The following is a 14,533-nucleotide window of genomic DNA, read 5'->3' on the forward strand; positions in this document are numbered from 1 at the left end:
ATAATTTTTCTTGCCAATGTACAGTATATAGAGATGTTTTATCCTGTAGACTCTCTTTTTGTCATTGTGTTATTTTCCATTTAATATATGCACAAGTATAAGAATTTTTGGTAACAATTTACAATAAAGGTACTATTTGTTAACACTAGTTAACAACATTAGTTAACATGAACTAACAATGAACAATACTTATTAAACATTTAATCATAATTATTTCAACATATGGTAATAAATACACTTTAAAATCAAAAGTTGCATTTGTTAACATTAGTTAATTCACTCTGAACTAACATGAAGTTTTTGTTAACTAACATTAACAAAGATTAATAAATGATGTAAAAAATATATTGTTAATTGTTCGTTCATGATACCTAATGCATTCACTAATGTTAAAGAATCAAACCATATTATAAAGTATTACTCAATGTGAATAGACATATTTTTGTATAGAGAAAATGGTCAGACCACAGAGCAAATCCTAATATAGAACCACTATTGTCTCTTTTCTTTACCATGAATGTGGAGATTTAACACAGCCAACCAAATGGTTTATGACATCAGTTATAAAAAGTTCCCAAAAAAGGCAGCAGGATATGCCACACATTGCAGTGGAATTTCGTACACAGCAGACAGATGCTAATTGTCCATAATAGGGATTGAGACCTGCTGGGATATGAGAGGTGGGTGTACAGGAAACCAGTTACGATGCCTTGGCTGCCAAATGGGCAGGCGCAACCTTGCAACTTCCTGTGTCACTCAGGAAGGGGCAACGGGTGGAAACGACCCAAGCACAATCTTGAAGAAAGATGTCACGACGAAATGGGTTCCATGTTCATTGTTCAGGAAGTTGAAACCACATAATGTGATTATAAGTAGTGATTGTGCAGAAATGGCCTTTTTTTTTTTTTTTTTTTTTAAATAGGTAACATAGGTCAAACATTTGTGTGTTCAATACCAAGTGTAGAACAAGAGGCCTGGATTAAACTTGACAAAACATTATGAAAAGGCTTTAATAAAAGCTAATACACTGAATTCATTTGGCTTTTTCCAGTATGATTATGTGAATCAAGTGTGTTCAGTATATGCAAGTATGTGATTATGTGAGATAAGTATGCACCTAAAATACATGATATGAATGACTTACTTTTTAGACCATTAACAGGACATAATAATAGATGATATAATAACAAAAAATACCAGAGAACACCATGGCAACAAATTATTTGAAGTACCTTGGAGTGCCATGTAAATACAATGGTAACATAAATATGGTAATCATTCAATACCATGCTTTATCAAATTACAACAGTATTAGCATCTGATATCATAACTGTGCGGTACCGCCACATTATTTTTTTAAGGGTTATAAATTATTAGGAACAATCCTATTCTTATTAGTTCTAACAGACCCTTTTTCATTTAGCTGGAAATGTATCTCCTCATTAAGAAACATTGTACCAGTCCAAACGGATAGCCTCAAATCCAAAGTAAAAGAACAAACATGGAACCCTAATTTAAATTTACCCCTTAAATTCATGAGATGACTTGTCCAGACAAGTAAAAATATTTTTATCATACACACATTAAGCAAAGTACCACTGTATCTCAATGGCAGACGCAATACCGTCAGTATTCTGCATTAGCAACTAGCAAATACCCCACAGTCCTGCACAAGCTAAATGAAGCAGTTATGATACATTTTTCCATATTAACCTCCAGCAAATCCTCAAAAAATAACCAAACCTAACCATGTGATAAAAACACAGACAACAGGTTAAATAACTTCGGCTGTTAAACAAAATATAGAATGAACCTGTGATCAAAATTCCATCATAAACCAACCCAAATTTGTGTATTTTTATACACAAAGATGAAATGCCATTCCAGCTCAGGATTATTTGACTTTGTTCTACTCTCCACGCCGTAGGAGTTTTAATGACTTTACCACATATATTTGACTAACATAGGCTTTGTGTCAGAGACACTAAAGAGATGACATTGATCTGCAGCGGACAGCGCTGCACACGTGCCTTCGTTAATAATGAGTGAGATAAAACCTCTGCACCTGTCAGCACAACGATGCAGCATCACTGATGGATGGCTCAAATCTCCCTTAAATCACTGTGCTATTGATCTTATACAAAACACAGTCTGGAAATCCACCTGAACGTTTAAATAAAGACTTCCACGGTCAAGCTATTCCACGCAATGCGATTAGAAAGGATTAAATGTAATACAATACAGGCCCAGAGAAATAAACAGAAATAAAAGGAATCAACAATTCAATACTGCAACCACATCTGTGACTTTTACTTAGAAGACTGGTGTTACTTAGCTTATGACTGATGAGTATTGCAAATGAATATGTAATGGCAGAAATACGAGTGGAAAACATTTTTTTTTGGGGTTCTTCATTTCAAGTCAACGTGAAATCAAAATTTACCCTAAATTACGTTCCTGGTCTAATTGTAAACCATGAATTCAGTATGTTTACATGAGCAGTTATAATCGAGCTACAGCATGTTTTTGCATAGTCAAGCTACAGTCTTCATCTGTCTGTCCAAGTATACCAGACATAATGCCTAATCGAATATTGGAAAGAAGACCTCAGCTGAAGAAGTGTTAAATAAAAAATTCTCTCACATAATGTGCATCACCTTTGTATTTTGAAGCATGCTAGCAACGCTTGCTTCGAAACGTGGAGCAATGCCGAAGCTAATTGTGGTCCGATTAACGCGTATACATGCTGGATGAAGCCGAGCTATAATCGCATTATCTAGGTCTGTTAGTCTGACTTCTCAAAAAGTGGACTGGTTCGATTTCAGTCGGACTAAACCATTTACAAGACATTTTAAAATGACAAATTGTTGTTTTAGTCTGAAATCAAACTGTAAAAGTGCGTAAACATACTGACTGGTGCACGTTATTCCATTTTTTTTAATGTTTTTTTGTCTTTGAAGTCTATAATGGAAATAACTTGCTCTTGCTCTGAAATTACTTTCCTTTATCAATGATATTACTTAGGCCACACCGGCTATTGGAAACTGCTAAATGATAGCAAAATAACTATTTAGGCATTGTTTTAGCAAACATGTCTTCAGTTCTGACTGCATTCTAGGATGGAACGGCCACTTCAATCTCATCAATTCCCAATGGATAAACTCAAGTCATTACTTTTAGGGTTAGTCTATAGTGATAATAATTCGCTTTATATAAAAAACAGAAGTCTATCTATGGTATCTATTGTGTCCTTATTTAGATAGCTAAATAAATGCATGTGCGTGTATGAGTGTCATAGTAATAACCTTGAGTGAGGTATTTATTGAGAAGATTACTATAAATTCAGGGGAAAAAAGAAATCACATGAGTTGGAGATAAAGTTGAATGCATGCCTGACCATGCCTGATTAGATAAATCCTTCCTAATGGACTCCAGATTGAGTGGGAATGGATGGAGTTTATTTTCAATCAGCTGCTGAAGCCGGTTAGAATGAGTGTCTTTACTCCCTGAAACAAACCTGTTATCCCTATTTTCAATTTCAAAGATTGTGGGTAAAATGAGATAAAAATATTAATGATGGAGAATCCCAGACAGAGAGAAATAAGAGAGAATGAAAGATTGTGAGAACAATATCAGTATATTAACTTACAACTGCAATGACAGAATGAATAACCATCTGCAGTTCAAAGAACACCGGAGTTCATTGAGTGACAGAAAGAAGGAGTAAGACAAATTATCTGACCTCTGTATGTGCAAGTGCTAGAATTTACTTGTTCATAAATCTAACAACTCTCTCAGATAAATGAACAGGCATTTGCTATCCATCAGGGCAGTGGACAAAACAACAACAACAACATGGCATGAAATAGAATGTGAGAAAGTAGAGAGAGAGAGAGATGGAAGGAAGGAGAGTTTTTGAAGCCGTGTGCCAGAAAAGGGCCTGTGATTGAAGGACATCTCACTCAATTAATTAGGTCTTTGTGGGTTAATTTGGGGGTGGGGCTGTTTGAGATGTTTAATGAGAGGGTCATGTTAATTGCTTAACTGATTGGATGCAGTTCTATTCCCTTATTCACTTGTTTTCTTCTGCAAGCAAAACGAGTGTTGAAGTTGGTGAAAATGGCTCACTCCCGTTGTTTTGTTTTGACTGGTGGGGTGACAGCAGACTCAAATCGGTTTGCTGCTAAGAAAAACACTGCCCATTGATCTGACTAACAGCTTTGCTAAAAACAAAGCCATGACCTCTGACCAGCAAGTCATTAACTTTCAACACCCTTCTCACATGTATCAGTATCTTACACTATTAGTAGAAAACATGACAACTGAAACTTTAATGGATTAGTACTTTATGTGGAGTACTGTACCACTTAAAAATAAAAAGTCAACTTCAAGACTTCAACCAGGTCTTACAAGCTCCATATTCTAGAAAATACTGAACTCAAGAAAAAAAGAACAGAAAGCAGGTTTATTTTAATAATAGCAGGAATAGTTACTGTTTTGTCTTTGTTAGTTGCACTATCAAAGAAAATGTAAGATCTGATATCCCATGCAATACAGTCTCACTTTGGCACATATTTACCGAATTCTACGAAATTAGCAGATAAAATATACACTTTCCATTATTAAGTATACAGTTAACAGTATTCAGTTAAATTACTCTAAATGTGCTTTGAAAATAAAGACTGTAAAATTCAAGTATGTGACCTGGTAGTCAATGCAGCTCTTTTAGTGTGAATAGAAAATAGTGCCAGTTTAATGCTTACAAAAAGCATAAAATAATAAATAAAATAAAAACACTAAAGAATGCAGTGGGTAAAATATTTACTGTAATATTTACTCTAATGTATCATTAATCATTAAGTAATGTGTGGCAAATGGTTTTAGTTTTGGAGATCATATCTATGTGGAGAGTATGTCTATTGCAAATACATCACACTTTCTTTATTCTGCTCGTCTTCTAAGCGTAGTTTATTTCTTCACACTTTAGCTTTGGTTTTTATGTACTTAATGTATTAAATTGATTCAGGACATATAAAGGATGTACAGGCCACAATAACTGGAAAGCAGTGTTTCCAGCTAGGATTCCATTACAAGAAAAACAGAAGAGAAAGAGAGATCCCTCAAGGAGCTATTTTTTTTCCTCTTTCAGCAGCTGAAAAAGGATCTAAAAATACTTCATGCTTATAAAATATGTCCCCTTCACCTTCTTTCAGATGCAGTAGTTAAAAACAAAGCACAGGACTTCCAAATCAAACAAAACCTTTCAGAATTTTTTTAATACCATGGCTAAAAAATATTAAGACGGTGGCACCAAATATGTGTGCATGACTTTGCCAGACTTAAAGGTTCTGTGGGGATTATTAACAAGTGGTAAAATAATAAGTATAGAGAAAATAAGAGAAAACACGATGCAAATAGGACAAACATACAGACTTGGCACAAAAATGGATCCAAATGATCAGATGATTTGAGATGCATACTGTTAAACTCAGTTTGTTTTAGTAGGATATTTTATGCTCGTTTATCATTTGATTTCACAGATGACCACAGTGCAAAACAACAATTGGTGGACTGAGCAAATCTATTACAGTACAAAGGTTACAATTTGTATGAAATGTAATGCAACAGTACTAACCAACTAACATATATCAGAGAATGAAAAGTAGTTTAAAACAATTTATATGCTGAACTAATGTAGCTTAAAAAGGGTAAACAAACTCTGTCTGTGAAAGGAATCTACATATTTTAAGTCATTATGTTCAAAAGTAAAAAAAAAAAATGAAAAAAAAAAAGTACTCACCATAGGTTGTTTACGGCCTCTTGGTTGAAGTTCCTGGGCACTGACAGGCTCGTGCGAAACAACCATTTCTGGTGAAGGAGCCTTTTTGTTCTTTCGTCCTGGCTCAGGGACAGATGCCGCTGCATTGTTGATCCTACGCATGTACACCTCAGCTGGGCTTGGTTTACTTCTACAATTAGCAGTGCTTGAGTTTGATGGAGTGTCCAACACTGTAGTTGCCCTATATGCTCTCCAGGTTGTGGCAGACTCGCCCTCATCCTCTGAGCCATCTTGCCTTAGTGGTCGACCACATTCATCCACAGAAGTTGCCCCACGGCTCCTCCAAGTGCTTCTGACAGTGACATTTCTCATTTCCGACAAACTGTCATCATATAAGTTGTGGTTGTGACTTTGGCCTCTCCAGCTAGTCACAGTGGTGCTGCTAGTGCTGCTCTCAAACCCAGACTCAATGTCATTGTTGAAGTCTGAAGTTTCTGAAGACTGGAGGCTGAAGCTGCTTTGAGTCAGGAGGGTTGCCTCCACAGGAGCAGCTTCGAGGAAACTGTGAGCTTCAGAGAAGTCAGAATCATTCTCACTTTGATGCAGAGTGATCTCACTCTTAGGGATGGATATTTCATATGGTATAGAGATGCTGCCCCTTTGCTCACTGCTTGGGCCAATAACAATATTACTGGTGGAAGTGTGCCTTTCCTTGGAAGGGGGCTCACTTGATAGACTGCTGCTCCGACTGCTTGTTCGAGATGAGCTGGGGTCATTGGGATAGAAAGTGATACTGCTGGTCATCTTGCTGGTCACCATTGGCTTAGTGGAGATCTTAGGCTTTCCACTGGTGGCCAAAGGTTCTGTAATTCCCCCTGACATAATTTCTTTCCTGTCAATCTCAACAATGGCTTGCTTGATGACAGCTTTTGACTGGAGGGCTTCACGAGGGCTGCATACCCTCCGGACCTCAATACCTGAGGTGTTATGTGTAGTCTCCTGGGTATCCCCTTCTGCCATAAGAGGTCTGTGTTGCTCTTCACTGAACGAGCCCTTTGAGGAGCTATCAGAGTGAGAATCTTGCAGGAGTGTGTATCTAGGGTACTTTAATGATGATCTTGCACTTGTATTTGACATTAAAGAAGCAGGGTCACTTTGTTCACCTGTTGATCGCCTAGAGCCAGTAGATTCTGTTTCTGAGGCTGAGGAGTGACCATCAGAACCATGATCAATAGATGGAGATACATTGGACCTATAGGCAGTAAATGATCCATTTGCCTTTGACAGACTCAGCAATGTAGAAGCATTCTGCGAATTATCTAAACTCTCGGGTTCAGCTAATCCTTGCACAGGCGAAACAGTGCTAGCAGCCCTGGCTGAAAGTAAGGGTACCCCATCAGAGCTGTTTGATTCACTTTCGCTTCCAGGGTACCTGAACAACTTCTCCGTTCGACTTGTCTTGCTTTCACTGTCATTCTGCTTGACTGAAGTCTTCCAAGACTTTTGGTCATTAGCAGCCGGAGGATAGCGACTAAGGACTGAAGCTTTTTTGCTCTCACTGAATGTGCTTGATGAGGACTGTGCAGCACTTCCATGTTTTTCATCTTTCTTTCCATCTTTTGTCCCATTGTCAGAACTGGAAGCAGCAGACTTCAAACCTTTCTTAACACTATGTGCTGGACTAAGAGCTCTTCTTACAGTCTTTGGGGAACTCTCTGTGGAATGACAGAGCTCTTTGTTCCTCAGCTTGTTTTCTCGCCTCTGCTGAGGAGACACATCTCTGCTTTTGTATTTAGAGGTTGATTCAGCAGCAGCAGGACTCCTATTTAGCAATTTAGGTTTTTCCTGTCTGAAGCCTCCTCGTACATTGATCTCCTCATTTTCTGCCTTACCATTCTCCAGGACCTTTGTGCCACTGGTAATTGCAGAGTTTCCATAAGTATCACTGCAACCATTTAGCTGCATTTTCATCTGTTCAACTTGATCATGGAGAGCTTGACTACGGCTCCTCTCTTGCTGGTACTTGTCTATCAGGTCAGCATTCTTGGATTCCATGTTCTTCAAGTCCTCTTCCACTAACTCCATCTGCTTCAAACGATTCTTCAGTCTTTCCACTTCTTGACTGAGGTCCTTAACCTTATTATCTTCCTGCCCCTCTAAGCTATTTTTTTCATTCTCTGACTCATTTCTCAAATCCAAGTCATGTGAATGCTTGAAGTAGTCAAAACTCTTCTTCCTGGCCAGTTTGCAGGTAAGGCCTGCTGAAAACTCATCCTCAATTCGAATGTCTCTAGAATCAAATTGGCTGTGGTCTGTTGTACCTAGTTTGTTTTTCTGACGATCAAGTTTCTCGGTCAGTTTGAGTATGACTTTCTCATCCTCTCTCTGCCTTTCCAGAAGCCTTTTGCGTTCATTCACAAATGTCTGAGTGAGACCCTTTAGTTTCTCCATATCCGCAGCAAGAGATTTTTCTGCTCTGTCCAGTCGAGCTTCAGAGTAATCCACCTCCTTTATATGAGCCTTCAAGGCTTCAAGCTCTGAGGAGAGCTTTTTGGTCAAGTTTTTCTCCTCATTAAGACTAAGGCACAATTGGGTACAGTCTGACTTGCTTTTACCAAAAGTCTCTTCGAGCTTCTCAAGATCCGTCATTCTGTGCTGAAGACGCTCTATCTCCACTTTAAGCTCCTTTGTAAGTTTCTCCTCCTGATCTAGTTTCTCCCTAACCTCCCGACAAAGATCCTCTGCTTTTCTTACCTCCTCGTCTTTGCCTTCAATTCTGAGCAATCTCTTCCGCATAGCTTCCACATCGGCGAGGAGTGCGGAATTGCTCCCCTCAGCCTGAATAATTTTGTCCTGAAGGTCAAGAAGTTCATCCTCAGCTTTCTGCAGTTTGCTCTTTGCCTCTTCAAGCTCATCCAAACGTCGTCCTAAGCTCTGCAACTTGTGTCTCAGATGGCGATTTGTTGTGTCCGTCATTTTTATATCTGATACTAATCTACTGTGAGGTCTCTATGATTATTTGATGGAGGGGTACACATTTGTATGGTGATTTTGTATGGTGGTTGAAGGTCTATATGTTTCCAGTCCTACCTTCAGGAAGAAGGGTTTTTTCCGTTTCGTCTTTACGGTCACTGTTGATCCATGTGAGGTTTGGTTACCTGTAAGACAGAAAGAAAGAAAAATTAAGCTTAGGCTTTTGCAGTTGAATAAAAATATATTTGTGGGGGAAAATTATAAGAAAATGTGAATGTCAGTAATTGCCTATATGCTGTTAAAGGATCCATTCAACTAGCATTGAACTAGGAAAAAAAAAAAAAAGATGTGCTTACCACTAAAAAAAAACATATGAACAATATAATGAAAGGAATATTTCAGGTTCAATACAAGTTACAGTAGCTCAATTAACACCATTTGTGTTTGTGGCATAATGATAATTTGTTGTGATAATCATTTAAACTCGTCCCTCATTTATTTAAAAAGCATAATTTGTGGTTACAGTAAGGCACTTACAATGGATGTGAATGGGGCCAGTCCATAAACATAACAATGCACACCGTTTCAAAAGTATAGACACAAGACATAAACACTATACATGCTAACATGGTTTTACTGTGAAAAAAATCAGGGATTTACCAGCATTACAGCATTTACCAGATTATGAGTTTTGCCTATTTGCCCTCATCACAGCCTAAGATAATGCAGCAATTTCTTTCCAGGATTTTTGCTGACAGCAGTACAACTCACTGACCCTGGCCTCTGTCCATGTCTCCATGGCAACATGGAGTGACAGCCATCCCAAATCGCACCCTCAGGATGTTGAACAAAATTTAGACCGCTTTACAGGCCAAGAACAGTTCCAGCCACAGCAATGCACACTATAAGCAGCCTACAAGACAGCTCAAATAAAAAAATAAAAAAACTAGTGTAGCCATTTTTTATGACAAATTTGATGCAATGATGACAGTCTCTCGCTAATTATCAAAATCGTATTCACATTACAAATGACTCCTATAAAGTCTAATGCAAACTATATTAATAGCGTTTGTTCAAGGAACACATAACCCCTAGTATTTTTCTACCCTTTTTTGGTAAAAACCCAAAGCCTCATTAAATATATTACTGCATACAATGAAAGCAGTCACAGTAGCAGCAGGTCAAGTTGTAAAAGAGCATTTTACACAACTCAATTTAGAGTGAATTTCAATAGGACTGTTGGATTGGCAGGCCCACCAACATGGAAACATGCACAAATTAATTAGTTGCTTTATGTGGATTGCAGGAATTCTGTCAAAATACTTTCATAATCCCATAATTTTATGGTGTGTGAGGCTCAGGCAGCAGTATTTCTGGGATTAGAAAGGAAACGAGTCATCCAGTAAATGTACCAGCCAAGCAGGAAGGAGTTCCATCACATCTAAGGCAGATTTCCAAGACACATGACATTCATAATCACTCTGTTAATATCCCACAGAGATGTCAGGACTATGCATACAAACGATTCACATGCACACAAGAGCAAACAAACATACAAATACATGTCTATGTCCATCTACCAAGGACAAAGATTCAGAGAGAGAGCATTGCCAAACACATACTCTATACTATAACCATTAGTGCCTGAACAATATATCGGCCGATATTAACCTTTCACCGATATATCGGTATCGGCGTATATTTTACCGATATGAAAACTTTTTTTCAGAACATATAATGCAGAAAACAATGCTTTAGAATTGGTGTCATAGCGTAGTTTGTCCAGCAGAGTGCACTCCGACTCCATTGTTTACAGAGCTGACCCTGAGCTGACAGTGGCTCTGCAGACAGGGCGGAGTTCAGCGGTGCGGAGTTAAGCAGTGCGGAGTTCAGCGGTGTCTAGGTAAGTTAACAAGTTTGTGAAATGCATACTGGAAACTTAATAAACAATGACCCCATCATTTTCCCTTTTCAATATAACTAATATAACATTAACCTTGTCCCTGACAACCATGTCACTCATGTCTGTTTGCTGTTAGCCAGCTTTAGTTTGTCAGTGCAGTCAGTATTGTAGCAGATTGAAAGGTCAGAGCATCTTTTTGCAGCTCAGCAGACAATGGTGCGGTGGTGGATTGTGTCTGATGAGTGTTGATTTCATGCTATGTTGTTACGTAGTTGGTGAGACACAATGCTGGAAAGTAAAATAAACAATGTCCGTCTTTTACTCTCTGTGACAATGAGCTTATAGCTTACTAGCTAATCATGTAGCTACATTCAGTAACTACGTTTCCATCCAAGGATTTTTTGTGAAAAAATTTTTAACGCATCAAAATAAAGCTGATGGAAATGCAAATTATTTCTAAAATTTCACAAGTGTCGACATAATATTTTTCCTTTTAACTCTAGCACATAAACAATGTCGATACATCAAATGTCGTGAAAAACTGGTTTGGAAACACTTTGTCTAGAAAATTGGCATTAACGCAAAAATGTAGTGTCACATGACAGAATTTACCCCAATCGTTAGCCTGTGTTAATCATGACGACAAGGTATAGGATCCTTGAAAGCCAATTTATTGTACGTGATTATGGATTGATCTTAACGGTATAGCACAAATCTGATGCTGCAAATATGACACTTCCAGGAGTGCCAACACAAATATCTCGTATCAAGACATGCACATTGACAAGTGCATGGAGAACAAACGAATGGCCACTGTTTGTGATTAATTTAATCATGGTAGACATCCGTTTATTTATTAAAGTTGCTTTTACACACCATTCAAAATAATAGATGGCAGTCACGATTAGCCCACAATACAAAAAAACATATTTCTGTGCACAAAGAGGTTTTAAATTAAAAATAAATACACAATACTAGAAGTAAAGCTTCAGTGTGCTTTTTTGGAACACTAACATAGCCCAATTATATTAAATTATTGTTTAGCTTACTTTTGGAAAAAATGCTGTCAAAAATCCCTGTATTAAATTAAATAAATTACCAAAAAAAAATGCATTGAATTAAAAAAATAAATTACCAAATTATATTTTTAGACCTATATATGCCTTTTCTTTACACAAACTTAAATTAGCCTGTAGACGAATAAAGTCGTCTGAATGACATTTTCTACACTTCAAGACTATAAACTGTCAGAACTATTTGTCCAATGCTGAGTTAACTTTCAGAAAATGAGCTTTTGAACCTTTTAAAACTTTTAAATATTTTAAATCTAATCCTCTTTACCTCGGATCGCATTTGCTGAGCTTCTTCAGAAAATGTCAATTAAATTAATTTTAGATGATAAATCAAGTTGTCGTTAAAAGTTGTGGGACAAATATACGGGACATAATGCAGTTGAGATGGCGATGCTTTAGATTAGATGACTGTTCAAAATAGCCTATTGAATATCAGGAATGTATCATATGTAAACCCTGATATTACACTGCATCAATGTTTCTTTAATAGCTGTGCATACAGCATATACACATCGATAGATGGTCCTTATACTAAGACCGAAAGATCCCGCACTACTTGGTGCAATAGGCACAACATCAGGACCAATATTACAGTCCTATCAGAAGGGCAGCTGCTCCCTTTTGATTGCAAGTCCTCCTCTTCTGATTGCTTTTATTTGTGAAATTAAAATGACAGTTAGCTGATTAATTTCAATGAATTGTCTCAATACTCTCCTCATTTTACCAAAACTTCAGAGGAAAAAAATTAGGGACATCTGGGAGGCGAATTAGCGATAAACACACATTTCTGAATGGAAACGGCTTAAGGGCAGATTTCTTTTGCGATAAACCAAAACTTATGCGACAAAGTGTTTTTTGTTATGTGGCAGAAGACAGCAAATTTCGCAAAAACTTTTTTTACGCATTTTCACTTTGTCAATAACAAAATAGCTAAGTGGATAGAAACTAGGCTATTGTTGTCAGCTGAGTGGAAGCTAATGAGTAAACATGTATTCACCAAACTGTTTTGTTCAGGATTCACAGTTTGGTACCCCCTTCAACCAAACAATTCCAGTCACTGAATTTACAAAATGTAACAGTTTTCCACCGTTGAAAGTTTCCCCTGAAATTGTATAGCAGAATATGGTGTAACACTGCTGCTTATCTGTTTATCTTGATTAATATAGTCAGCATTTGACTGATACTAAACAGTAATACTGATGTTTATTTAGCTATTTATTTTATTTTTATTTATTCTTTATTTTCTCAGTGTTCATTTCTAGAATTTGTTGACAATGTATAATAATAATGTCAAATATTCTTTGATAAAAAATAAGCCTTCTGAGTACCTTTGCATAGAAAATCCACATAGAAAAGGTCTGTTTTCATTCCAGCTCAAAAATTAAATATATCAGCCACCATATCGGTAATCGGTGAATTTTCCCTCTCTAAAATCGGTATCGGTCTAAAAAATCCCATATCAGTTGGGCTCTAATAACCATATGTGCAAACAAACTTGTTAAGTATCAGTCTGCATTGGGGCTTTAATTTATAATTTAATCAATGTATAAAATGGAACACAAACTTGCTTGACACACTTCTGTTTTGATGTGTCAGTGAAACAGCTCAGTGTGGGGATCGATACATACACAAATGTGGAACTCTGTAATAATATACATAATGCCCCACCTACATTAAAGTGTATTAAGTAAATTAAAAGTTTATGATTCTGTACATCAATAATGATTATTTTAAAGGCTCTGCAATGTAGGAATCATAAGGTGTTACATTAATGTACTATACGCATGCTTTTATAGGCCATGCTAAAAATGTACTACATTGTGTATAAGTATCAAGAAGTCCCTGCTATGTCTCTCTGCCCACCGAGGAGTCTTTGGCTTGGAAAAAGGTTGAAGACTCCTGCTTTAGAGTAATACATTGGAAGCAGGTGGTAATTCACACCAGTAATTATTAAGATGGAAGATTTGAGAAACAAAATCCATGTCTAGCTACCTGTAAGCAAAGCACTTATTCTCGTTGTATCTCGCTCCTCCTCTTGTTATGTCTTCAGAGCTCAGACAAGAATACATGAGAAGACTTTACATGACAAGTTCCATTTCATTTGTATAATGGACAATAAAGTGCACAATCTTCTCGAGGGGACTATACTGAAGAAAAAGGAAAAAGATCACAGATATGGGTGGCAAGGATATGTACCTAAAAGAATAGGAAATATGTCTCTCTTGCTTTTCAAATTTAGTCTCTTTTATCCAAGCTCACTTTCTTCCTCTAGAGCAGCATGCATGCAATCATGCACCATATCATTAGTCCAAGCCACACTAAGCGATCCTTCGGCCTCCTGAACATTTTGTTCCCCAGGAGGAAAGGAGAAAAAAAGACTTTCCCCTGCACTTGACATCAGTTTGGCTGGACAGCCTGAAGCTCTTTATTCTTTATAAACATCCCTTAACAAACCCTCAACCCCAGAAATCGGGCCAATCACAACCAATGAGAGAGAGAGAGAGAGAGAGAGAGAGAGAGAGAGAGAGAGAGAGAGAGAGAGAGAGAGAGAAAGAGAGAGAGCACATTTCTTAAAAGCATGGCTTCTAAAGGAAAAACTATTTGTGATCAATGCAAGGTGAGGTTGAGCCATGCTTCTGTCATTATAACAACTTCTAAGATATGAGAGAAAAATACTTTAGTCACACCCTCAGTGAATAAAACAATACACCTTACACCCTACTGATGTACGCCCATCACACAAATAGATCCTCTCAGATAATTACATTTGTTAGTTTGTGTAGTTATTTGTGATTTATTAATACA

At 37.3% G+C, this 14,533-nt stretch overlaps 1 protein-coding gene across 1 annotated transcript in view; it reads right to left on the reverse strand.

Annotated features, from left to right (window-relative positions):
* The window catches only part of LOC127455095 (leucine zipper protein 1-like), an 82,774-nt gene that overhangs the window by 4,837 nt on the left and 63,404 nt on the right, over positions 1–14,533 (reverse strand). The window contains exon 2 of the mRNA XM_051722677.1: positions 5,801–8,937. Within this exon, the coding sequence (XP_051578637.1) occupies positions 5,801–8,755 (2,955 nt within the window). The 5' untranslated portion in view covers positions 8,756–8,937. The remainder of the gene's footprint in view (positions 1–5,800; positions 8,938–14,533) is intronic.

The sequence above is a fragment of the Myxocyprinus asiaticus genome, chromosome 17, assembly GCF_019703515.2.
Source record: "Myxocyprinus asiaticus isolate MX2 ecotype Aquarium Trade chromosome 17, UBuf_Myxa_2, whole genome shotgun sequence".
Classification (NCBI taxonomy): Eukaryota; Metazoa; Chordata; class Actinopteri; order Cypriniformes; family Catostomidae; genus Myxocyprinus; species Myxocyprinus asiaticus.